Source organism: Astatotilapia calliptera, chromosome 4, assembly GCF_964374335.1.
Source record: "Astatotilapia calliptera chromosome 4, fAstCal68.1, whole genome shotgun sequence".
NCBI lineage: Eukaryota > Metazoa > Chordata > Actinopteri > Cichliformes > Cichlidae > Astatotilapia > Astatotilapia calliptera.
The window spans coordinates 4,453,500-4,481,401 of record NC_137425.1 but is presented as its reverse complement, the minus strand read 5'-3'; the positions used below and the strand labels follow the sequence as shown (position 1 = coordinate 4,481,401).

The window sequence follows — 27,902 nt, the reverse complement described above, 5'->3', positions numbered from 1 at the left end:
AGAGTTGGAGATCTGTGACTCTCTGAAGGTCTAACAATATCAGAGAGAAAACAGCACTTTGGACTCTACATGTTATCTTTTCAGCAAATAATGCTGTGGCAATGTTGTGGAGGATTGTGGAGGCTCAGAGCATGTGCATGATGATAAGAGGTGTAGGGGTCATTCACTCTATTGGTCTTGCTGCAAACACCCAGGTAATACAACACTTACCTTTCTACTGTTAAACTGGTTCTAAAAGTAATGCAGGTTCAGGTGAATTTCTTTTTGTAGTTTTCTGTTTTGAGAACTTGTTTACATATATTATCAGACTGTTTCGATGCTTTGTTGTTTATCAACCTCTGACTCAACCTGGCTGTCACTGCACACATGTGCTTTAGTGAGTCATAGTGGTTTTAATGATTTACTCTGAGTTACTAAATTGTGTTTAACATAATAATAATAATAATGGATTGGATTTATATAGCGCTTTTCAAGGCACCCAAAGCGCTTTACAATGCCACTATTCATTCAGACTGACAGAAGTGAGGCTGCCATATCGCGCCATCGGCCCCTCTGGCCAACACCAGTAGGCGGTAGGGTAAAGTGTCTTGTCCAAGATCGAACCGGCGACCTTCCGGTTACAGGTGCTGTTAAAACTGTTCAATGTTTTGCAAAAAGACTGATTTATTAAAAAAGCTTAGGACACTGAGAATGTGGTTCGGAGAATGGGAAGTGTTTTACCATTTCAGATAAACCGCAGAGGCATGACCAAGGAGTATTTGGAGTAAATTATTTCAGTAATTCATATTAATTGCAATTTAATGTAAATAAATTTAAAAAAGTCTAACATTGCTCCTAATGGGACTATGATAATTGCAATTATGAGTGTTTATTAAATAGCATTTATAGGAGAAGAGTCTGGAGTGGGTGAATTGCTTGAAAGTGTGAGTGCAGTGCCTTTGCCAGTGTCCAACTTCTTGGGGAATATCTCAAAAAAGTTGACTTTTTATCTATACGTAACCTTTCCTGGTGGGGGAAATGTTTTTTCACTCATCCAAGTGATTTCTCAGTCTAAGCTGACTGCATGCTTCCACTTGTTGAACAGTACTTTTGCATAATGACTGAAATTTCAATCATTATGCAAATTTGAAAATGCTACGTCCTGATGAAGAGAATCAACTTTTTAGAGATTTCCTTAACTGAAGGGCTGAGCATGCATCTAGACTTTTTGGTGAATATGCTTTGAGATCAGGTCAGCAATATGAGAATGCTTTGGACTGTTGAATGATTTTCTTACCAGTTAAATTTCTTTTTAGGTTTATGATTTCCTCCTTATAGTACTGTTTGCTGACTTAATCTTATCAGTTCTGTCTGTGCCATAGCTAATTATTCTATTTCAAGTAGAGTTGCCTGCATTGGTGATATGAAGTCCTTCATAAGATGCGTGATAGAGAAATTCTACTTCTCTGAAATATTCCCATATTGAACAACTGTAAAACCAGTTGTTCAATGTCCGTCATTTACAATATTACATTCACAATAATATATTTTTGATTGGATCAACCTTTTCTTCTGTACTGCTTGTGTTTAGTGTAACACATTTTAACACATTTCTTAATCTGAGAGTCACATTCAAACAGTGCAAATGTGCACTCGCGTTGTTTTTGGCACTGGCTTTCTGGTTGGTTCAGTAGCATTGAGTCTTAAATACAGGTTTCATTCTGGATGAAGCACTCAAATTTTCAAGCAAGAATTCTGATAAGATTTGATTTTAAATACAGATTCCTATAGTACAGTGTTAGACTTTTTGTCTCCACTTTGTGGTAACATATTGGCGTCACTGTTGCCAGCGTCATACGGTGACGCCGTGTTACGATATCTTACCGTTCTGCAGGATGATACAGTTTTTTGCTGTTGTGGTATAATACTCTTGGACAAATTATGGTAACGCACTGTAGCTTTTTTTTTTTTATGTCGTTATGTCGTAAATTACGTCAACAAAGTAACATCATACAGTGATTAAGAAATTGGTATACTACCGTTTATTCATGGTATGTCACTGTAAGCCCACTGCAAGGTAATTAACTGCAACATATTTACCAGTAACTTACCGTTAACACGCATCATCAGTACCAAAAATATTCATCTCTGTTAGAGGATACCGTGTTCCTACAGGCGGTCATTTACTGTTGAGCAGGTTGTAATTTACCGTAATTTCAGGAAACAGTAACATACTGTAAGAGACTGGAGGGTTCCAAAAAAAATTGTATTGTATGAAAAAAAAAGTATCATTTATTCATTTATATGTATTTTTATATAAAAACACACACACACACATATATATATACACACACACACACAAAATATAATTCATGTGCTTCACACCACTTTTTCATTTCTGTTCTGATTTTCCTCTGCAGAAATACACATTTCCAAAGTCAAAAACTGAAAAGAACTGAAAACATATTTTCATTGAGGAAGCACTTGTTTTTACTAAACTATGTAATACATGTATTTTCTCAGATGGTTGTACAAACAATAACGATATTATGTCATATCCATATCATGCCAGACAACATATACTCAAGTGTTGGGTTTTCTTAGTTATTTTTTGTAGGGTCTTAAACCTACAATGTGAAGTTGGCACCTTACAAATAAACTGAATTGTAATAAATATAATATCAAGCCCCACACTTCTGCCTTTATATAAACTTTGTCCAAAATACTGGCTCACACCACCAAATCAATGCACAAAGCAGGGTCCACAAGGACATGGATGAGCGTGTGTGGTGTGAAGGAACTTGACTGACCTGCACTGAACCCTGATCTTGCTTTGTGGACTGAGTTCATTGATTTGTAGGGTGAGCCAATACATGTGACAATTAAAGTGTAAGTAGTGAAGTCCAAGGTCAGTGAGAAGTACTGAGTGATGCAACTCGAGCACAAAGTACAATTCAGAATCATTAACAAGTATAACAGCTATCTTCCCAAAAACCAAGCCATCATCAGTGTCATCTACAATGGAAACATAGCCTTCGACATACTTGGTACCTTTGTAGACAACTGCTGACACATCCAAAGTGGTCTGATTAGTGCAGCCTGCTTTTGCCACAGCTTCTTGAATGACAGTTCTTTGAACTGTAGGTGGAAACAGTTGGCTCACTGAGAGGTAGGACTGCAGTAACTGATGCCGTTCTGTCACAGTCTTGCATAAGTTGACAAACTTGTGCACTGTTTTTGTACATGCTTTGAAATATGAGTGCTTGCTCTCAAATCTAAGGGTCCACAAACAAATGAGTGGTCCAAAGTGAAGGATAAGCTCTGCATAATGTAACAAATAGTGATGTTTAGCTTTTAAAGCTTTGTCAGGAAACCTACTGTGTCGCAGATGTATATAGTCCTCTATCAGTATCTTTAGGTAGGCAATGTCATTGTGACTTATTTTGGGGGAACATACAAGATCAACAATGTCTCTAAGTTTAAGGCATAACTACCAAACCTCACTATCCACAGGATGTTTTATCTTTCCACCAATGTACAGAGGCAGAAGTCGCAGAAGACACCAGTTCTGTGCTGCTGAACTCCCCCAGCCTCTGCCCTGTTTTCACCCCACATGGCTTACTTAAAGCATCACTTCCTACGTGTTTGAACTGTACAATTGCTCTGTTTAACTGGCAGAGGTGGGACCAAGTCATTGTTTTGCAAGTCTCAAGTAAGTCTCAAGTCTTTATCCTCAAGTCTCAAGTCAAGTCTCAAGTAATGTCAGGCAAGTCAGAGTCGAGTCTCAAGTCACTGGTGTAAAAGTCCGAGTCAAGTCACAAGTCTGAAACTTTGAATTTCAAGTCCTTTCGAGTCTTTAAAAAAAACAAACGAAAAAAGCATGTTGCAGTTATGCTAAATGTAAATATTAGACCATGTAATTTTAAAATCTGTGTTTTTCTCAACACATACAAAATAGTGAACTTAGAAAATATACACAAATTGTGAAATTGCACCTCTTTAAAATGCAGCTCAATTAAACCTAGCTCCAAGAATAATTTTCACCGACAGTTCTGAGATACGCTGCATGTTATTCTTGGATGCGGTTGTAGGACCAGCTTTAAAATCGCATGACAAAAATATCATACACATTAAAAAAAACTGTATCACCAACGTAGCCTGGAAAACATTTGCTAGTTAGATGAAGTCAGCTATCTCATCTTAGCATATTTATATGCATATTTATAATTATACGGTTCTTGGAGTGAGTGCATACACTCATGAAGTTTAGTAACTTCCGGTCACTGCAACAAGCCCAGGTACAGTTTACCGACGGATGGGTGCAGGACCTTGAAATGCACCGTGTAGAACGAAAGACCATCGTACATATCATAAGTTTACCAGTCTCACAAATCGTCTTCATAAATACACATTCGTTAACCGTTTATTAATATAACCTTTGAGCTCAACGGTAATTAATTAGTAGTGGAAATAATTTCTGGTAGCATCACAGAAATGTAGCAGTGACAATAATACTGTATGCTGTAATCGTACTGGGCAATTAGTGATACAAAACAACTGTTTTATCCTGTGAATAAAAGTATGTGTTTTTGTCAGTGTACCATAATAACAGAAGCGAAACGCAATATTGTGTCAGGACAATTCACTATTTATGCACAATAAATAAAGGAGCATAGCGCGACAATTTCTGTTCAGCGCCAGACTTGCTTGTAACCTATATCACCAATTATGTTAAGAAAAATGACGCATTAACTACAACAGCAGACTGACCTTTGTGTAAATGCTTGGAGCAGACTAACCTGTGAGCTGGAGTGTTCTAGGACGTTATATTTGATCTTTGAATGGCTGCAATCCAGTCGCCTCTTTGTTACTTCGGAAACATGGCTCGAACAATTTCTCTTAAACGTCGTAATCCGATAACAACCGATCTCTTTACCCGTCGGCTTCCCGTGGCTGTCATGCGACCGGCTATTGCAGTTAATAATACAACAGCTTCTTGACATTTTTGTGTTTCTTTTTATCGCTGTGTGACTGATTTTAATTGAAAGCCTGCGTGCGCTAGTACCGCTTGCCACGAGTTCCCAGAATCCTTTGCGGTTCTACCCGTGAATGACGTCACATTTTCAATCTCTATATAATATGCATGTTAAATTTTATATTTGGGGTGAAATATTTGGGGTGAAATATCAAGTCTTTTCAAGTAAACCAGTTCAAGTCCAATTCAAGTCCCAAGTCATTGGTGTAAAAGTCCAAGTCAAGTCACAAGTCTTAGAACATTTTTTCAAGTCAAGTCTAAAGTCATAAAATTAATGACTCGAGTCTGACTCGAGTCCAAGTCATGTGACTCGAGTCCACACCTCTGTTAACTGGTTGTATGTGAAATGCCCTTCCACTTGCACAAGGGTATCAATACAAAGCGACAAGTCACTGGAAACCACTCCTTCAAATAAATCATGGCCCAAACATGGAGGTAACCCAGAGCACACATGGAAAGACTTCAGTGAATTAAACACAGAGTCAAATTTAATTCCATTCACAACCAAGTGGTAACTTGTAGATAGGACCTCAACACTGTCTTTATAGTTATCAGCTGTTCTTTTTTGTCCAAGTGATAGTGGATCATTGATAAAGCTTTCCCTGTCAATTAAGCATTATCTGCAAAAATGTTTGCTGCAGCTGAAATTCTCAGTGAAACCACCTATGCAGTGGGAGCCCAGATTGTCTCCTAAGATGGCTATCAAAGCTGCCTTCATTATGGTTCCATCCTCTACCAGAACCCCTGTCTCTTCCATATCTTTAAGGTCTGCAATAAGACTGGAAAAAACTTTGTTATGGACAAAAGTTTTGAAGTCAGTGTCCTTGGAAAGCAGAACAAGTTGCATTGCATCAACAGAGGACCGGTTATGTGGTAAGATCTCACCTAGAGTCATGTACACTGCCAGGATTTTATGTTTATTTTTTCCAGACCCTAATGGATTAACCACTTCAAATGCATCTCACCCTGGGTCAACACACCTGAATCACATGATTAGTTCATTACCAGGCCTCTGGAGAACTTCAAGACATGTTGAGAAGGTAATTTATCCATTTAAATCAGCTGTGATGGATCAAGCGCTTTGGGATCCTTAGGGACTAGTAAAAGCACTATATAAATACAGGCCATTTACCATTTATTGTTGTATGAACTACACTTCTTGTAAAAAAACTGATTGGTAATGCGTTTGAGAAAAGCTCCTGCTGTGAACTTCCTTCTGTGAGGGCACACACACACACACACACACAGAGAGAGGGGGAGATCATTAATATAAAGGATTGGAGCCGTTTTTGGATTTTCACTTGTTGTTGACTTTAATATGAGTGGTCACATAAAATTCATTCCAATTTTTTGCCTTTGCTTCAATTAGGTTGTTTCTTTAAATCTACAACACTTTCCTTTTCAAAACGTTTACTGACATAGTAAGGAGGTAGCTAGGGAACTCAGTAAGTATGAGCAACAGTAGCTTAAGGACACTATCTCCAATAAAGAGGATTTCATCATCTGCAGTTCATAAAAAAGTGCCATATTAAAAACAATTCAGCAGACCTTCAGAGTGCAGATACAAACTGTTTTCAGCTATAGAGGTAGAGGTACACTTCATGCACTTATCAACATACAGTTTAGAGGCTTGCATTAGAGTGCATTGGTGCTTGGGCATCTTTTATTTAGCATGGTTATACCATTGTGAATGTAGCTATATAAACATGCTCAAGAGTCTATCATATGTTTGACATGCAACTAAAAATTCGAAAATATATTTTTAAATCAGTAACTTTGCAAATTTAGAGGAATTGTTTTTGGACAACATATGTATCACATTTTAAACAGGGTTTGAATAATCAGCGCCGACATACAGACATTTATGCACTGGGTATAACAGACATGCTTACCGTGTGAAAGGCCCTCTGATGTCTTGGAGCAGAGAAACAAGCTGTATTGTTGCTTTTCTGTATTGTATAAGCAAAGTCGTATAAGCAAAAATGACTAAGATGTTGGTGTTAACATGTCTTTTTATTTCATTCACACAGACAATGAATACTGAACAGCATACATTAAACCAGGTATCTCCCAACCCAGTAGTTACCAATCATGCGAAGCATGGCTGGTTTAACACAACGGGCATAATGACTTGCTTCTATCAGCTGTGCAATATTGTCGTTAATTGCACATACTATATGTTGTGATGATCTCAGTTCAGTCATGGTGTGTTCTGCAATCCTGCTGAATTGTGTTTTAGTCCCATCGTTTGTGTATGCGCGTACAAACAGGCATATGGTGGGGATGAATCGGAATGTCTTGAGCCTCAGCATCACATCGTCGTAGTAGGTGTCAAAGTAATATTCGGGCAGTTCGAGCAAACAGCAGTGTTGCACCTGACTGGGATGAGCTGTTCGACATCCGTAGCATGTTTCCTGTAGAAAGGCGTTTAGCGCCAACATCACCAGGTGATGGGTTGCAAGCATTGCTTTTTACGATGAGTGCATCGGGTGCATACACCTGTAGACGTACCTAGAGCGGCTGTGGCTTGGATGATGTTCCAGCTGTTCGTGATGGTTGATACCGACGTCATCATGCACTCCTTAGTTAGAGGTGTCTGTGTTCCTTAGGTCACTCTGTTGATGTTCCAAATGATGAAAGAGTCTTTATATGTATAAGGGTTAGACCAGACCACTAGGAGGTGTCATTACCCCCCGGGGGTTGGTCATGGTTTCAGTTGACCTCTGACATGATAAGATAAGATAATGGAACTGTTTGTAAGGGAACTACAGTTGGGATGTGAGAGTGCTGGGATGCTCTTGATAAGGGAGCCTCTTTTATTGTTTCATGACTTCTTTTGCTGACTGTTGGGGGCCTAACTGTAACCCCCTCTGTCTAACTGTTGCAGAGTTAAGAATCTGTAGTTTTTAGAAGTAACACAAGAAAAGTTTATTTCTAAAGGAATACCTGTTGTTTGTGGTGCTCTATTTAAAGCTATTAGCCTCTGTGTCTTTTCGGAGCGCTAAAGAAAAAAGTAAAATGCTCCTAAAGTAGTTAACTCATCTATGTGTAATCAACAAGTCTTACTGTTGCAGTGTATTTGTGACTAGTAGATAATTATAGGGCTAGTTGCATTAAAGGAACATTGGGGGTTGATACAGTGCTAGTGTGGCTAGGTGTGAATATGTGCTTTTAGAAGTATCACAGTTTATTTCTAAAGGGATACATGTTGTTTGTGGTATTCTGTTTAAAAACTATTAGCCTGTGAAACTATTAGAAAAAGTGAAATCTTCCTAAACTAGTTAAATTAAATGCTGTGTGGGAATACACGGTTTTTAGAAGTATCACTGTTTATTTCTAAAGGGATACCTGTTATTTGGCAGCATGGTGGCACGGTGGTTAGCACTGTGGCCGCACAGCAAGAAGGTCCTGAGCAAAAAAAAGTGCCATTATATTACTACTGACAGCTTTTTCCACCAGGCCAGGAACTTCAACATTATGCACTCCACACTGTATATAAATGCCACTTGTTTTACACAATATCCAACTACCAACCTCTGTATATTTTAGATATTTTATTTATTGTTTACTCTATTTAATTTGTAAAATATGTATACACACACACATAAACACACACACACACGTAGAAAAACATATTTAGTATACACATCCAGTAATGCATACACTCTTATATTGTACATATATTTATTACTCTCAGATTTAGCCATTCTTATATTTTACTTGTTTTATGTTATTGTATTTTTTGCACACCTCTGTTGCTTGTGAAGCTCGCACACAAGAATTTCACTTGCATGTACTGTACCAGTGTACCTGCACTTGTGATGTGACAATAAAAGTGATTTGATTTGATTTATCGTTATGTTTTTTACAACTACATGAATGTACTATTGCTATGTGATTTTTTTTTACTATTACTGAAGGCTAACTAGATTTTTTCAAAATCTTAATGTAAAACGAGTAACAGTATGGTGGACACATTAGGCAAGGCTCCACTTTTTGCAGTGACCTCATATAGAAAACTATTTCTGTATCAGTAATATGTTTTCTTTTTCTCTGTTGATAATCATGTGGAACTGCACATGATTATTTGCAGCTAGCAGGTTGCTAATGCTATCCATCAAGTCTAAAAACAGTATGTTACAATGTGGAGATAATCTGATCAAAAATGATCAGGTTATATTCTAATTTATATTCAGGCGTACATGTGCACTATGTTTATTCAGAGAGGTTAAGCTTGTGTTTCTGTCATGGAGGGATTGTGCTCAACTGAATGAAGGTTATCAGACATTATGAAACAGATGATACGTAAAAGCGAATTTTGCCAAAGTGCTTCTTTTTTTAAATTATCTTTTTTTTCTTAAAGAAATCTACTACATCATGTGTAATTTTTTTGTCATGTATAATTTCCATTGCAAATATTAACCACAGTTAAATTAAGAGAGGATGGCAGTAAAAACTCTGGAGGTGTGATGCCATCAAGTACACTGCTGTAGAACGATCGCACTGCATTCTCGGGAGGACTCCCGTGTAAACTTATGAAGTCTGGACTAGCAAGAACACAAGGACTGGCGTACTTGAGTATTTAGAAATGGCCTAACAGTCTGCAGTCTATGAACTAACGCCAGCTAACGCCAGCTAACAATGTTAGCTTGGTGGCGAGTAGCATTCAGTAATTGTAATAAAAATCACACAGCAATAATACATCAAAGATACTGAGGTTTCGCCCATCCCTTTCTTTTTATGAAGTGGTGTTTTAGTTTCCAAGTAAGAAAACCATTCATGCCCGTTCACTGCTGGCCCTGTTATTCTGGCTCTGGGTCCATTGTGTAACTGACGCCACCAACATTAACAGGACGCTTACATTAGAGCTTCTTATTGCACGTTTTGTCTGGGTTTCCAGCAATCAAAATCAGAGTATTCCCTTACTCCCCAACACTGCTCACCCAGCATCAACAAACACCATGTGACTCACAGATTTTTCGTTCCTGTGTATATTTTTTTATCTGTCTTATGTAGAACCAGTATGGAGCAGATCAGAGACCGTGTTTTCAAGCATAAAAACTACAATTTTGTGGTCAGTCTTACAACTCCAGAGTACATAGACTCTCTTGAGAGTTTTGAAATAAAAGACAGTGATGTCTTCCTTGTCACTTATCCAAAATCAGGTTGGTGAAAAATTTCATACATTATTTATATTTGCTGTTTTGTGCTAGCCAGACTGATCCACTGATCACCTCTAATGTCTTTCCCCACATCAGGCACTGTATGGGTTCAGCAGATCATCATTTCCATCCACGAACTGGATGGGAATCAGACTAAATATTCAAACAACATGGAGAGGATGCCGTGGCTGGAGTACAAGATGGCTGAATACACTCTTCTTCCCTCTCCACGACTCTTCGCCTCGCATCTCCCTGAACACATCATGCCTCCAGGAGTGAAGGAGAAGAAGCCAAAAGTCAGTACCTTATAGAAGCTCAATTTTCTTCTGTTTTTTTTTTTTTTGCAAAAATAGAGCAAATTAAATTAGATTTGTACTTGCTAAGTTTAATTACATTTTTGTGATGTTACCTATTGGTCACTGAAGTCCAGTTTTTTGGGACTTGCACTTTGACACTTGGTAGCTTTTACAAACCAGCAAATCCTAGCAAATGAAAATAGAGTGGTTGATCTTTAATTATTTTCAAAACAAATGTTGTTTATTTGACAGTGTATAGGGTGCCCCAAGCAAGTGAGACTTAAAACAATGAGCCTCTAACACAATTTTGTAATGGGATCATAAATCAAGGAATCTGAGGGTCATTTTTATCATAGACTTCTGCACAAACACGTGGTTCCAGGTCCAAAAAGCTAGCACTAGCATTTGTTTTATTTTAAATAATTCTGTGTTTTTCCATCCGTCCATTTTCTTCTGCTTATCCGGGGTCCGGGTCGCGAGGGCAGCAGAACAAGCAGAGAAGCCCAGACCTCCCTCTCCCCAGCCATTTCCTCTAGCTTGTCCGGGGGAAAACCAAGGCCGAGAGATATAATCTCTCCAGCGTGTCCTGGGTCTACCCCGGGGCCTCCTCCCGGTGCGACATGCCCGCGAATCGCCACCTTATCGTGGTAAATGGTAAATGGCCTGCATTTGTATAGCGCTTTTACTAGTCCCCCCTAGGGGACCAAAGTGCTTTACACACTCAGTCATCCACCCATTCACACACACACTCTCACACACTGGTGGAGGCAAGCTAAAGTTGTACCCACAGCAGACTGACAGAAGCGAGGCTGCCATATCGCACCATCGGCCCTTCTGGCCAACACCAGTAGGCAGTAGGTCTTGCCCAAGGACACAACGACCGAGACTGTCCGGGCCGGGACTCGAACTGGCAACCTTCCGATTACAAGGCGAACTCCCAACTCTCAACTCTTGAGCCACGATCGCCCCATGGTGGTGGGCTTCCGGTGGTGGGCTTCCGGTGGTGGAGGGGTTTGTGTGTCCCAAGGATCCCAGGGCTATCCCTGGTAGGGTCTCCCATGGCAAATTGGTTCTGGGTGAGGGACCAGACAAAGAGCGATTCAGAAGTCCCCTATGAAAAAACCAGAGAGGGAGCAGTTCACCCTGCCCGGGATAGGGTTACCTGGGCCCTGCCCTGGAGCCAGGCCCTGGGGAGGGACATGGGCCCATCTTCCTGCGGGCCCACCACCCGCAGGATTCACCGTAGGGGTCGGGTGCAGTGTGAGCCGGGCTGCGGACCAATCTCCGTCTACCAAGACTGGCAATTCTGTGTTTTTATTTCAGTATATTTTTTTTGTCCTTTTCCTTTCGTACAATGAGGTCATTGCAGAGTAAGGCTACGTTCACACTGCAGGCGAAAGCGCATCAAATCCGACTTTTTTGACCCTATGCGACCCATATCCGTTCATGGTATGACAGTGTGAACAGCAGAAGTCCGACATTTTCAAATCCGACCTAAGTTACTTTCGTATGTGGTACTGAATCCGATACATATCTGATGTTTTAGAAAGCGACTGTTGTTTGAATGGTCATGTCGCATTAAATCCGTCTTTTACGTCACTGACACAAGACAGATGCCAATTATCAGCGCCCAAGAAGACATTGTGAACGCTTCCTGGCCATCCAGTGAAACTTTTGGGAATACAACGTTGGAGAAACGTGAACATTTTATTTGTACTGTATAATCTGCAGATTCTGACAGAAATCTGCAACTATCCCTATCCTTTGAAGCATTGCTCCTCTCTAAAACAGCAATAAGGATCATTATTAGGCCATTTGTAAATAACAAAATAACTTTATAACTTAAAGCAAAATTGGGAAACGTAAAGTCCGAAACAAGTCTTTATATTAAGGACCATCTGTCAAACAATACTGTTTGGTCTGGGTCTAAACAGAGCGTGTTGTGTGTGATGTCTTCTTTTGCGCATGCAGGCCCCTTTGAGGGTTCACACTAGAGCGCATTTGCTGTCACATTTTATTTGTAGTGTGAACAAGCAGACACAAAAATCAGATTTGATCAAAAAATTGGAATTGTGCACTAAGACCTGCAGTGTGAACGTAGCCTAAGAGGTTCATCAAATCAAGTAGAAATAGGAGAAAAAGAGCTATAAAAATGTACAGGCTTTAAAACATATTTTAAAAGATATTATTTGAAATCAAATTTTGACCCTAAATTTTAAATTGTTTTTTTTTAAACTATTGACTTTTATAATTTTTACATTTAAGTAACTAACTGTTAATATTCTGAATTTTTTTTAAAATATATATCAGATCGTGTATTTGATGAGGAATCCAAAGGACAACATGGTGTCTTTTTATCACTTCAGCAAAGCCCTGGCAGACCTGGAAACTCCCGAGAGCTTTGACCAGTTTTTTGAGTGGTACATAACAGGAAACGGTAAGTTTCCTCACTTTATAGTAATCAGTAATTGATTCATCATTATGTGTGGACCCTCTGTTAGAGGGCCTGCGCTTTAGTACCCAGTGATTTTGTGGTGCTGTGCTAGTATTTAGCACCGACTCCAGTTTTGTGTGTGTGTGTGTGTGTGTGTCATGTGCGGATTGAGCACATTGACAAAATCTGTACTACATTCGGAGGCACATTACCACTGCATGATTAGCATGGGGGACTGATCATGCCTGCAGTCATGCTGTAGGTAACTACAGAGCTTACACTTGAGCTCCTCCTCTGACATGAGGGTTGTATGTGAACTCAATTAAATGACAATGCCAAATGACTGGATGCATTATGCCACTACACAGTTTTTGCGTCATCCTGGTTTGACCACGTCAGGGAGTGGTATTTAAACAGAGACCAGTACAACATCCTCTTCCTGACCTACGAGGAAATGATTTTGGTAAGATGTTTCTTCGCATTTTTTGTTGTTCCTAAGGAAACTCAAATAAAATATCTGGCAGAGTTTAAGGTTCTTTTTCTGTTGTGTTCCTGCTTTTCTTTCAGGACCTGAAAGGATCAGTGAAGAAGATCTGCAACTTCTTAGGGAAAAACCTGACTGAAGCTGCTATCAGTCAAGTTGTGGAAAAAGCTACATTTCAGAACATGAAGAATGACTCGAAAGCAAATTATCAGCATCTTCCGCCAGAGCAGTTCAGTGGAATATTCCTGCGCAAAGGTAGCATAACAGACCTGCAGCTGCTGTGCAGGTAAATGTGACTTCAGGGTATCAGGTTTTGTGCTTTTCTCTTCATTACAGGTCAGATTGGAGACTGGAAGAACACACTGACTGTTGCACAGAGTGAAAGAGTGGATCAAGTCCTTCGGGAGAAACTTGGTGATTTGCCTTTAAAGTTCATCTGGGAATAAGCAGAGAAACCCGTCTCCCAGGAGTTTTTAAAGCATTGATCATTAAGTGCATTAATCAGAAAACCATAAAAATGTGTTTTTCTGCTATTTAAATAATAAAAAAAAACATCAACAAAAGATTAATGTTTGTTCACCCAAGATGGATTCATGTCATGTAGATCATGATTCCAGAAATCAACAACGTTCATTAATAAAATGTTTATCAGTCAGTACACGGTGCTTTGGATTCTCATAATGTCTGAATAGTCACTAACTATTAATTGTGTTTTTGAATTACATTGCTTTTGAAAGTAGCCTTGACCTTCAAATATAAGAAATGTTTTTACATAAATTGTCACGGCTCGGGTCAGCGGCCGTGTGAAGGGTGGAAAGGAGGACTCAAATGCAGCACTTATTCAGACGTGAGGGTGATTTATTAACAATACCAAACATAAAGTGGAGATGGCAAACAGAACTAAGGATGAACTAAACTGGGAGAAACTAAGCCAAGGAGTAGCAAACCTGAACATCGAAGTGAGAAACAGCAGGGAGAGCACGCAGGGAATTTCACAGGGTATGAACACAGACAACGCGACGAGGAACAGAGGTAACACACACCATAAGTTCACAGAGAGACACTGGGAAATTACACACAGGTGGGAGACACAGCTGGACCCGATTAACCTGACGAGACAGGGGAACACTAACACCAGGGACCAATAGAGGGAGCACAAACCCAGAACCCAGTATCTAAAATCCCAAAACACAAACCATCCCAAAACAGCCCATGAATAATAAAGAGAATAATAACAATAAAGAACACAAACACAAAGTCACTGAGTCATGGTCGCAGGACCATGACATAAATGTACTTTTGCCATGAAGACAGTCTTTCGTTATTTAATCTGATACAGAATCAAACCTCAGACCTGCAAACAGCATCCACTGGATATCATGTAATTAATATGTGCAATACAGGTTCTTAACACGTAATTTATTGCAAGATAATAGTCTATTAAAAAATAATAATAATAATATAAAATAATCTTATTTCTTTAATGGTACTTACATTTGTGAGGTTAAGCTGAAAAGAATGATACCAAGCGAGGCAAGATAAAAATAAATAAATAAAATAATTTAAAGGTGAAATACAAATGTAACATCAAAAGTAGTCAGAAATGGCCAATTGTATTTTGGACCCCATAGGGTTAACCCAACAAAACATTTAAAACTTAGGTTTAAATTTTAGTTCATAACAGTGCAGGATTCTGACATTTTGTGTAAATTTAAGCATGTAGCAATTTGATTTTTTCTAACAAAAAGGTGTGAAACTTAAGTTGTTTGTTGTTTAAGACTTGTGTTTGTAACACCCCCCCCACACACACACACACACATGTTGTGTAGCTTTCTGGAATTTATACTTATTGGGTTACATATTTATTTATTATACAGGCTATACAGTACATAAAATCTAAATTCACATATTTTATGTAACTGAAATGTTTAATTATGTGGGTTACAGAAAATAATTAAGTTATAGACTATATATGTATGAAACATTGTATACTTACTGCATTTGAATCATTTTAACCATTTGTAACACCAGCATATATGCTTAAAAACAAAGGCTTTGATTTTGCCACCCAATTTGATTTCCAAGCCACCCTCATAAAAGTTCTCTAGATCCACCCCTGGCCATGGGACAGTTTGACAGTATCTTTTGTGTGGTTTTAGACTTGGACGAGTTTCTAAAACACTAGATCAACAAAAACATCAGAACATACACTCTTTTGCCCATTAATCATGCCTACTTATGGGGCACCGTTTGTAAAGTGACGCATTTCGGGCAATTTGTCCAAAGTTTGTTGATTGCGTTAAAAATTTTAATTGCGTTAATCGTGATCGTTGACAGCCTTAGTTTGTTGGCGTGTTCGCCCAGGGCACCAAACAGGCTAGGACCACCCCTGCTGACATGCAACAATATTTTATTGAAATCAACAACGGTCCTAGATATTGTACAATGTACTTTTTCCAGAATGTATATAAAAGATGCAGAAATGACTTTACATTATATGCCTGGTTAGGAATAATTAAATGGCCTATTTACTGCATACAAACCTAACAGGTTTCTAAAGTCTGCAAGATCTGGTCACCTTGTAGTGCACAGTTAAGGAACTAAGAATGATATATATATATATATATATATATATATATATATATATATATATATATATATATATATATATATATGTGTGTGTGTGTGTGTGTGTGTGTGTGTGTGTATATATATATATATATATGTATATATATATATGTATATATATAAACACCCAGCACGCCCCTGCGGGCGGTTTATCCTTCAAGCTCGGGTCCTCTACCAGAGGCCTGGGAGCTTGAGGGTCCTGCGCAGTATCTTAGCTGTTCCCAGGACTGCGCTCTTCTGGACAGAGATCTCTGATGTTATTCCCGGGATCTGTTGGAGCCACTCGCCTAGCTTGGGAGTCACCGCACCTAGTGCTCCGATTACCACGGGGACCACCGTTACCTTCACCCTCCACATCCTCTCGAGCTCTTCTCTGAGCCCTTGGTATTTCTCCAGCTTCTCGTGTTCCTTCTTCCTGATATTGCTGTCATTCGGAACCTCTACATCGATCACTACGGCCGTCTTCTTCTGTTTGTCTACCACCACTATGTCCGGTTGGTTAGCCACCACCATTTTGTCCGTCTGTATCTGGAAGTCCCACAGGATCTTAGCTCGGTCATTCTCCACCACCCTTGGGGGCATCTCCCATTTTGACCTCGGGACTTCCAGATTATACTCGGCACAGATGTTCCTGTACACTATGCCGGCCACTTGGTTGTGGTGTTCCATGGTTCCCATGTATATATATATATATATATATATATATATGAAGAGGCCGCTAGAAAAGCTGCAACCACCAAGTACCTGCAGAGTGTCAGGCAAGTCCTGAGGAGTCAGCTGAATGGTAAGAACAAGATCTGGGCCATCAACACGTACGCCCTGCCCGTGATCAGGTACCCTGCTGGGGTAATAGGCTGGCCAAAGGAGGAGATAGAAGCCACTGACATAAAGACAAGAAAGCTCCTTACCATGCATGGAGGGTTTCACCCCAAGTCCAGCACCCTGAGGCTGTACGCTAAGCGGAAGGAAGGGGGCCGGGGACTGGTGAGTGTCAGCACCACAGTCCAGGATGAGACAAGGAACATCCAAGAATACATTGGGAAGATGGCCCCAACTGACCGAGTGCTCAGTGAATACCTCAGGCAGCAGAAACCCAAGAAAGAGGAGGGAGACGAGGAACCGTCATGGAAGGACAGGCCCCTGCACGGTATGTACCACCGGCAGATAGAGGAGGTGGCTGATATCCAGAAATCCTACCAGTGGCTGGACAAAGCTGGACTGAAAGACAGCACAGAGGCACTAATCATGGCAGCACAAGAACAAGCTCTGAGTACAAGATCCATAGAGGCTGGGGTCTATCACACCAGGCAAGACCCCAGGTGCAGGCTGTGTAAAGATGCCCCAGAGACAATCCAGCACATAACAGCAGGGTGCAAGATGCTAGCAGGCAAGGCATACATGGAACGCCATAACCAAGTGGCCGGCATAGTGTACAGGAACATCTGTGCCGAGTATAACCTGGAAGTCCCGAGGTCAAAATGGGAGATGCCCCCAAGGGTGGTGGAGAATGACCGAGCTAAGATCCTGTGGGACTTCCAGATACAGACGGACAAAATGGTGGTGGCTAACCAACCGGACATAGTGGTGGTAGACAAACAGAAGAAGACGGCCGTAGTGATCAATGTAGCGGTTCCGAATGACAGCAATATCAGGAAGAAGGAACACGAGAAGCTGGAGAAATACCAAGGGCTCAGAGAAGAGCTCGAGAGGATGTGGAGGGTGAAGGTAACGGTGGTCCCCGTGGTAATCGGAGCACTAGGTGCGGTGACTCCCAAGCTAGGTGAGTGGCTCCAGCAGATCCCGGGAACAACATCGGAGATCTCTGTCCAGAAGAGCGCAGTCCTGGGAACAGCTAAGATACTGCGCAGGACCCTCAAGCTCCCAGGCCTCTGGTAGAGGACCCGAGCTTGAAGGATAAACCGCCCGCAGGGGCGTGCTGGGTGTTTTTTTTTTAATATATATATATATATATATATATATATATATATATATATATATATATATATACATATATATATATACATATATATATATACATATATATATACATATATATATATACATATATATATATACATATATATATACATATATATATACAAAAAACACCCAGCACGCCCCTGCGGGCGGTTTATCCTTCAAGCTCGGGTCCTCTACCAGAGGCCTGGGAGCTTGAGGGTCCTGCGCAGTATCTTAGCTGTTCCCAGGACTGCGCTCTTCTGGACAGAGATCTCCGATGTTATTCCCGGGATCTGCTGGAGCCACTCGCCTAGCTTGGGAGTCACCGCACCTAGTGCTCCGATTACCACGGGGACCACCGTTACCTTCACCCTCCACATCCTCTCGAGCTCTTCTCTGAGCCCTTGGTATTTCTCCAGCTTCTCGTGTTCCTTCTTCCTGATATTGCTGTCATTCGGAACCGCTACATCGATCACTACGGCCGTCTTCTTCTGTTTGTCTACCACCACTATGTCCGGTTGGTTAGCCACCACCATTTTGTCCGTCTGTATCTGGAAGTCCCACAGGATCTTAGCTCGGTCATTCTCCACCACCCTTGGGGGCATCTCCCATTTTGACCTCGGGACTTCTAGGTTATACTCGGCACAGATGTTCCTGTACACTATGCCGGCCACTTGGTTATGGCGTTCCATGTATGCCTTGCCTGCTAGCATCTTGCACCCTGCTGTTATGTGCTGGATTGTCTCTGGGGCATCTTTACACAGCCTGCACCTGGGGTCTTGCCTGGTGTGATAGACCCCAGCCTCTATGGATCTTGTACTCAGAGCTTGTTCTTGTGCTGCCATGATTAGTGCCTCTGTGCTGTCTTTCAGTCCAGCTTTGTCCAGCCACTGGTAGGATTTCTGGATATCAGCCACCTCCTCTATCTGCCGGTGGTACATACCGTGCAGGGGCCTGTCCTTCCATGATGGTTCCTCGTCTCCCTCCTCTTTCTTGGGTTTCTGCTGCCTGAGGTATTCACTGAGCACTCGGTCAGTTGGGGCCATCTTCCCAATGTATTCTTGGATGTTCCTTGTCTCATCCTGGACTGTGGTGCTGACACTCACCAGTCCCCGGCCCCCTTCCTTCCGCTTAGCGTACAGCCTCAGGGTGCTGGACTTGGGGTGAAACCCTCCATGCATGGTCAGGAGCTTTCTTGTCTTTATGTCAGTGGCTTCTATCTCCTCCTTTGGCCAGCCTATTACCCCAGCAGGGTACCTGATCACGGGCAGGGCGTATGTGTTGATGGCCCGGATCTTGTTCTTACCATTCAGCTGACTCCTCAGGACTTGCCTGACCCTCTGCAGGTACTTGGTGGTTGCAGCCTTTCTAGCGGCCTCTTCATGGTTCCCATTTGCCTGCGGGATCCCCAGGTACTTGTAACTGTCCTCTATGTCTGCAATGTTGCCTTCTGGTAGTTCAATCCCCTCAGTTCTGACTACCTTCCCTCTCTTTGTTACCATCCGACTACACTTCTCCAGTCCGAACGACATTCCAATGTCATTGCTGTATAGCCTGGTAGTGTGGATCAGTGAATCGATGTCTCGTTCACTCTTGGCATACAGCTTGATGTCATCCATGTACAGGAGGTGGCTGACAACTGCTCCGTTCCGTAGTCGGTATCCGTAGCCAGTCTTGTTAATGATCTCACTGAGGGGGTTCAGGCCTATGCAGAACAGCAGTGGGGACAGAGCATCTCCTTGGTAGATCCCGCACTTGATGGTAACTTGTGCTATGGGCTTGGAGTTGGCCTCTAGTGTTGTACGCCACATCCCCATTGAGTTCCTGATGAAGGCTCTTAGGGTCCCATTGATCTTGTACAATTCTAGGCATTCCAGTATCCAGCTGTGGGGCATTGAGTCATAGGCCTTCTTGTAATCAATCCAGGCAGTGCACAGGTTGGTCAGTCTGGTCTTGCAGTCTCGGCTGATTGTTCTGTCTACCAGTAGCTGGTGTTTTGCACCTCTGGTATTCTTGCCAATTCCTTTCTGTGTCCCGCTCATGTATTGACCCATGTGCCTGTTCATCTTAGCCGATATGATGCCTGACAGGAGCTTCCATGTAGTACTGAGGCAGGTTATTGGTCGGTAGTTGGAGGGGACCGGTCCCTTCTTGGGGTCCTTGGGGATCAGGACCGTCCGGCCTTCAGTTAGCCATTCCGGGTGTCTCTCGTTAACTAGCAGCTGGTTCATTTGTGCTGCCAGACGCTCGTGGAGTGCAGTCAGCTTCTTCAGCCAGTAGGCGTGAACCATGTCGGGCCCTGGTGCTGTCCAACTCTTCATACTGGAGACCCTTTCTTGGATATCTGCCACTGTGATGGTTACTGGACCCTGTTCAGGGAGGTCGCTGTGGTCTGCCCTCAAATCCTCTAGCCACTGAGCATTGCCGTTATGGGTTGCATCCTTCTCCCATATGCTCTTCCAGTATTGCTCCGTCTCCAGCCTTGGTGGTGCTGTTCTCTTATTGTTCCCTTGCCACTGAGAGTACACCTTTGCTGGTTCTGTGGAGAACAGCTGGTTTATTCTCCTGCCTTCTATCTCTCTGGTGTACCTCCTCAAGCGGCTGGCCAAGGCTGTGAGTCTTTGCTTGGCAGTTTCCAAGGCCTCAGGTATGGACAGCTTGCTGTATTTCTTAGGCACCTTATTTGTCGCACCTTTCTGCAACTCTGTTAGTTGGCTAACCTCCCTCCGTGCTACTTTGATCTTGCCCTCTAGCCTCCTTCTCCATGGAGGGTACTGCCCCTTGTGGCTGTTCAACTTGTAGCCAAGCATCTCACTGATCACTGCTGCCGTATTGTAGATCAGCTTGTTAGTGTCGGTAATCGTGGTTGTAGGTATTGCCCGTAGTGCTGCATTAACATCATCTAGCAGACCTTCTGAGGGTACTTCACGTAATCTTGGTAACCGGCTACGGGGGATCCAGGTTTCAAGCTTGGCCATGATCCTATTTTTCAGGTCAGTTCCTCTCGCACTCAACGATCCTTCTCCTATCGCACTTGGGGCTATGTACCCAATCTCGGGTGGGGGTGATAATATCTCCCCCCTGACCTGGCGTCCTGACTCCTCCTTGCCGTAGCATTTGTGTTGTACCTCGTCAATCTCTAGCTGTGAGAGCAGTCCCTTCTTTCGAATGTTGGAACACTGAGCTACTAGTTGTTTCGCCGTCATTGTGGATGTTGGGTATCGAAGAATCCATAGGTCCCTCATCCTATTCATGTAGCCCCTTCCGCCGGGGTTACTTGCGTAGTAGCATTCCAACAACGCCCTGTTTTCGTCCCTTGCCCACCGATGCCTTCTTGTTCCAGTAGCCCACTTTTCGTCAGGGTGCCCTGGTTCCTCAACACCTGACGCGGACCTTGTTGATCCGGGCGACGTCCGAGCCGGCATGCCTTCATATTTATCTGTCTCGCTCATGTCTGCGGTAGGCTTGCTTAGCATAGGGGGTCTAGCCTTAGGACCCTTACTGGATACAGACGCCCCAGGCAGGAATCGAACTTGCGATCCTCTGTTCCAAAGGCGTGTAGTTTAACCACTACGCTATCCAGCTGCTATATATATGCTATATACATATATATATATATATATATATATATATATATATACATATATATATATATATATATATATATATATACATATATATATATACATATATATATATATATATATATATATATACATATATATATATATACATATATATATATATATATATATATATATATATATATATATATATATATATATATATATATATATATATATATATATATATATATATATATATATATATATATATATATATATATTAGGGGTGCAACGATACACAAAATTCACAGTTCGGTTCGGTTCGATACTTTGGTGTCACGGTTCGATATTTATTCGATACAAAATAAAATGTTCATGCCTTTTTAAGTTGTCATTTATTAAAATTATAAATATATATTTTAACTCAAAAGTACAGTTTTTAAATTTAACCCTAACCCTTGTGCGTGTTTTTTATTTTGACAGCGAATGCGCACCTGCGGACCACTTATGTGCACCCCTGGTTATTTAGCTCATCATATCGCTGCCACAGAAATTATTTTGTCCATGAAACCATAAAGCTGCACTTTCTTTTTGCCTTATAAAAAAGTCTGATTTGTCATAACTTTTCCGTTTTGTGGTAAGCTTTTCTTTGGCTGTCACTTCTTCACCCTGACCTGTTTTATTTGGCTCAGCAGAACTGAAATATATATCCTGCTGCTTTTACACACGCACTCACATAAGCTCAGCGATTCTCTGCGCGATCAACCTCTCACATGTTTAAGCTGCGGGAGATTTCACTTGTCATGTTTGCGTAGTAAGCTAACGATTAATAAGACAATGTCAGAGGAATTGGTGCACAAATTATCATCACTCACCAATCAGTACTGTCGCTCTCTATACACAGTTCACGCGATTGCAAAGTGAAAGCAAAAAAACAAGCGCAAATTCAATATGTCACATATTGACAGTGGCTCACCGATGCCAATGACATAATTACCCAGCTACATTTCCGAAAGAATGCAAAAGCATTAACATATATTTTTCTTTCCTACAATAGCCGGACGGGCAGGGCAGAGATAGATTTTGGTAGCCCAACTGGAAAAATCGCTAGCCCCAGGACGTCGGGCTAGCGATTTTGCGAGCCCTGTATCTGATTGAGGAATCACTCATCTTTGGAAAAGAGAGTTTATTAATCAATGTATTATGATTTATTATGAAAGTACAGGTGAATATAGCTCTCCCGTCAATATATTATGATATATAATAAATGTACAGGTGAATATAGCTGTCATAACAATGTCAGACAAAATTGCAGTAGCTTCCCTGATCATTTTACAAACATAATTGAAGAGAATCTGGACTAAAAGGCCTAGACTTATGGTTGTGTGCTAAATCTATGAATCAAACTATCACCTGGAAACATAAATAACTGGTCCATAGCTGTGAAACTGGACATGAGTTCTTGATTCTATGGAGATTAACAGTAATCCAGAAATTTACAAATTTGTCCTGGGACATCGTGTAAATGTTGTCCCAGGGACATCAAATCAAATCAAATCAAATCAAATCACTTTTATTGTCACATCACATGTGCAGGCACACTGGCACAGCACATGCGAGTGAAATTCTTGTGTGCGAGCCCCACAAGCAACAGAGATGTGCAAACACAACAGCACAAACGAGCAAAATACAAGAATGGCCAACCTGAAACTAATAAATATATGTACAATATATAATAGTGTATGCATTTCTGGATGTGTATACTAAATATTTTCCTACGTGTGTGTGTGTGTGTGTGTGTGTGTGTGTGTGTGTGTGTGTGTGTGTGTGTGTGTGTATACACATTTTTACAAATTAAATAGTAAAAAAAAAAATAAAATAAAATAATAATAATAATAATAATAAAATATATAAAATATACAGAGTTGAATATGTGCAAAACAAGTGGCATTTATATACAGTGTGGAGTGCATAATGTTGAAGTTCCAGTAGTGAAGCTGAGGTGTCTATGACGTGTTCAGCAGTCTGATGGCCTGATGGAAAAAGCTGTCTCTCAGTCTGCTGGTACGGGACCGGATGCTGCAGAACCTCCTTCCTGATGGAAGCAGTCTGAACAGTTTATGGCTGGGGTGACTGGAGTCCTTGATGATCCTCCCCGCTTTCCTCAGGCAGCGCTTCCTGTAGATGTCTTGGAGGGAGGGAAGCTCACCTCCAATTATCCGTTCAGAGCACCGCACTACTCGCTGGAGAGCTTTGCGGTTGTAGGCGGTGCTGTTGCCATACCAGGTGGTGATGCATCCAGTGAGGATGCTCTCAATGGCACAGTGATAGAAGGTCCTGAGGATGCGGGGGCTCATGCCGAATCTTTTCAGTCTCCTGAGAAAGAAGAGGCGCTGCTGCGCCTTCTTCACTGTTTTGTTTGTGTGTACTGACCACGTAAGATCCTCAGCCAGATGTACTCCAAGGAACCGGAAGCTGCTGACTCTCTCCACAGCAGCGCCGTTGATGGTGATGGGGGTGTGTACTTCTCTGCACCTCCGGAAGTCCACTATCAACTCCTTTGTCTTTGCGACGTTGAGGGTGAGATGGTTGTCTTGACACCAGTGGGTCAGGGCGCTGACCTCCTCCCTGTAAGCCGTCTCATCACCGTTGGTGATAAGACCCACCACTGTAGTGTCGTCCGCAAACTTCACAATGATGTAAATGTTGTCCCTGGGACATCATGTTAAAGTTGCCAGAGACATACCATATGAAAGTTTAGCTTCTTTTAGTCCCTGTTTGTTTTATATTGTATATATACAGTGGGGCAAAAAAGTATTTAGTCAGCCACCGATTGTGCAAGTTCCCCCACCTAAAATGATGACAGAGGTCAGTAATTTGCACCAGAGGTACACTTCAACTGTGAGAGACAGAATGTGAAAAAAAAAATCCATGAATCCACATGGTAGGATTTGTAAAGAATTTATTCGTAAATCAGGGTGGAAAATAAGTATTTGGTCAATAACAAAAATACAACTCAATACTTTGTAACATAACCTTTGTTGGCAATAACAGAGGTCAAACGTTTACTATAGGTCTTTACCAGGTTTGCACACACAGTAGCTGGTATTTTGGCCCATTCCTCCATGCAGATCTTCTCGAGAGCAGTGATGTTTTGGGGCTGTCGCCGAGCAACACGGACTTTCAACTCCCGCCACAGATTTTCTATGGGGTTGAGGTCTGGAGACTGGCTAGGCCACTCCAGGACTTTCAAATGCTTCTTACGGAGCCACTCCTTTGTTGCCCGGGCGGTGTGTTTTGGATCATTGTCATGTTGGAAGACCCAGCCTCGTTTCATCTTCAAAGTTCTCACTGATGGAAGGAGGTTTTGGCTCAAAATCTCACGAGACATGGCCCCATTCATTCTGTCCTTAACACGGATCAGTCGTCCTGTCCCCTTGGCAGAAAAACAGCCCCATAGCATGATGTTTCCACCCCCATGCTTCACAGTAGGTATGGTGTTCTTGGGATGCAACTCAGTATTCTTCTTCCTCCAAACACGACGAGTTGAGTTTATACCAAAAAGTTCTACTTTGGTTTCATCTGACCACATGACATTCTCCCAATCCTCTGCTGTATCATCCATGTGCTCTCTGGCAAACTTCAGACGGGCCTGGACATGCACTGGCTTCAGCAGCGGAACACGTCTGGCACTGCGGGATTTGATTCCCTGCCGTTGTAGTGTGTTACTGATGGTGACCTTTGTTACTTTGGTCCCAGCTCTCTGCAGGTCATTCACCAGGTCCCCCCGTGTGGTTCTGGGATCTTTGCTCACCGTTCTCATGATCATTTTGACCCCACGGGATGAGATCTTGCGTGGAGCCCCAGATCGAGGGAGATTATCAGTGGTCTTGTATGTCTTCCATTTTCTGATGATTGCTCCCACAGTTGATTTTTTCACACCAAGCTGCTTGCCTATTGTAGATTCACTCTTCCCAGTCTGGTGCAGGTCTACAATACTTTTCCTGGTGTCCTTCGAAAGCTCTTTGGTCTTGGCCATGGCGGCGTTTGGAGTCTGACTGTTTGAGGCTGTGGACAGGTGTCTTTTATACAGATGATGAGTTCAAACAGGTGCCATTCATACAGGTAACGAGTGGGGGACAGAAAAGCTTCTTACAGAAGACGTTACAGGTCTGTGAGAGCCAGAGATTTTCCTTGTTTGAGGTGACCAAATACTTATTTTTCACCCTAATTTACGAATAAATTCTTTACAAATCCTACCATGTGGATTCATGGATTTTTTTTTCACATTCTGTCTCTCACAGTTGAAGTGTACCTCTGGTGCAAATTACTGACCTCTGTCATCATTTTAAGTGGGGGAACTTGCACAATCGGTGGCTGACTAAATACTTTTTTGCCCCACTGTATATATTTAAGATTATATTTAATAACCACATTGTATTGCAAAAAACCCCAAAACAAGTTAAAATGAATTAATGACTATTGACTAATTCAACCTTTGTTATTTTTCCACCAGAAATGGACGATATAATTAGAAGAAGTGTTCTGAATGACGAAAAAAAAAAGAACTGGAAAAGATACACAACTTTGTGTGCATGTGTCACAATGCCAGGAGGACCCATTCAGTGTTGTGTTAGAAAAATTGAACTCATTAACCCTTCATGGACATTATAAATGTTTAAATATGGCCTCAGGTAAAGACAGGAAAAGAGACTATTACAAATTCAACTGCATCAGAGCTGGAAAAAAAAGTCGAAACAGCTACAGAGCAGTGGGCTGTAAGGCCTATGTTTCATTTAAAGTACTCAAATGTTGGAAAGACCACACAGTCATCCTGCAGCATACATATGATAAGCATGATGGGCATGATCCTTCGGACCCAAAAGACGCACATTTCAACAATATTTCCAGTGATTTGAGGAGGAAGATTGAGGAACTGCTTTCCCTTGGAACTAAGCCAGCCATCATACTAACCGAATGTCATAAATGGGCCAAAGAACATGGACACTGTCAATGGAAAATTGTATTTAGTAGTCAGTATAATCTTTTAGTGATATAAGTTTGCATATGATAGAATACTGCATGTAGTTATTTGTATTAGGAAATATTCAACCATGTATACTTAGAGGCATATAATCAATTGTGTGTGATCTCTAACAGGCTGCAGGCTTGGTGTGCACTCCAGGAATGCACCCCCACGTCCTGGGAGCATGAGAGTTCGTACCTTGTTTTATTGTTTTACGGTAGGATTAACGTAGCTATGTCTGTTTTAGTTTAAGTGCTTCTTTACATATAGATGAACTGCTGGACTTCCTCACCATGTTATTTAGGGTGAGGGGGAGACTGCCCTCTTTGTGACCAAGGATGTACCTTTTGTGCCTTCATGTTATATGACCCTTTGATCAGCAGGACACACACACACACACACACACACACACACACACACACACACACTGAAGTATAAAATAAAGACAGGGGCAGTGCTCAGGGCGAGTCTCTCTGTCTGGAGGCTGCCCTTGCTAGCAAGAAGTTCTGTGTGTTTCTCTTCTCTGAGTCTTTACTGAAGAAGTGTTTTATAACATTTTCCTTAACAGACACAGAGATCTTCACAACAGAGGGCATTTTGTCACACCACGTGACATTAACTGTGGAGACAGTCAAAGTGTACATACCTTACTTAATGGAAAACATCAAGAACATGTTCTCTTCTATCAACCATACACATCTGACCAAGACCTAATTGTTTTGCAGACACCTGTAATGAAATCAAACATGGAGAACTATGCAAAACAGTATTTGTTGACACCACGCACTGCGTTAACCAGTATTCATTTCCCTTATTCACACTTGTTGTAAGAGATGATCATGGGCATGGAGTCCCTGTGGCCTATGCTATTGTCAGCAATGAAAGTCAGAAAACCCAGGAAACTTTTCTTGGAATAGTTTGTGAGCATTTCCCAACTTCCCCGAGGTAAATAATACATTGACAGCTATTAATTTTGAAATAATTCCTTCTCAAAACAGTTATAACATGCCAGAATCTAATGCTATAGCTGCAGCATGGGCTGCAAAAAACTTTCCTTTCCAGTTGTTAAAGTTATTCCTATAGGCTGTATGCAGTATTTTATATAACTACTTGTGAGTTGAAATGTTTAATTTGGCATTGAAGTGGTGCTTTGAGATTTCCAATCTGGGTTCCAATCTGGCCAAATATCAAAGAGAAATTAAAAATGCATGCCATGGAAGATTTCGGGTCTTAGGGGGTTAAAATGACCAGATCCCTGGGGCCTGTTTTCCAGGCCACTAAATTAAACCCAGTCAATTACTAATTGCACAGAATAAAAACCTACGAGGTCCAC

General features: G+C 41.5%; 1 protein-coding gene across 9 annotated transcripts; it reads left to right on the top strand.

The window, feature by feature from the left end:
- Positions 1-50: 50 nt before the first annotated feature.
- LOC113020275 (amine sulfotransferase-like) lies at positions 51-14,048 on the top strand. Of its 9 annotated transcripts, none has more exons than XM_080300101.1 (9): positions 118-194; positions 5,945-6,054; positions 7,045-7,077; positions 10,031-10,179; positions 10,273-10,472; positions 12,783-12,909; positions 13,275-13,369; positions 13,474-13,645; positions 13,727-14,048. In XM_080300101.1, the coding sequence occupies exons 4-9, from the start codon at positions 10,038-10,040 to the stop codon at positions 13,834-13,836; spliced, it is 846 nt and encodes a 281-aa protein (XP_080156227.1). In that variant the 5' UTR covers positions 118-194; positions 5,945-6,054; positions 7,045-7,077; positions 10,031-10,037; the 3' UTR covers positions 13,837-14,048. The 9 variants fall into 9 exon arrangements, with proteins under 9 accessions (XP_026019871.2, XP_080156227.1, XP_080156222.1 ...); XM_080300098.1 differs by lacking the exons at positions 118-194; positions 7,045-7,077 and adding exons at positions 3,053-3,148; positions 3,521-3,691; XM_080300097.1 differs by lacking the exons at positions 118-194; positions 7,045-7,077 and adding exons at positions 3,119-3,148; positions 3,493-3,691.
- The last annotated feature ends 13,854 nt before the right edge of the window (positions 14,049-27,902 follow it).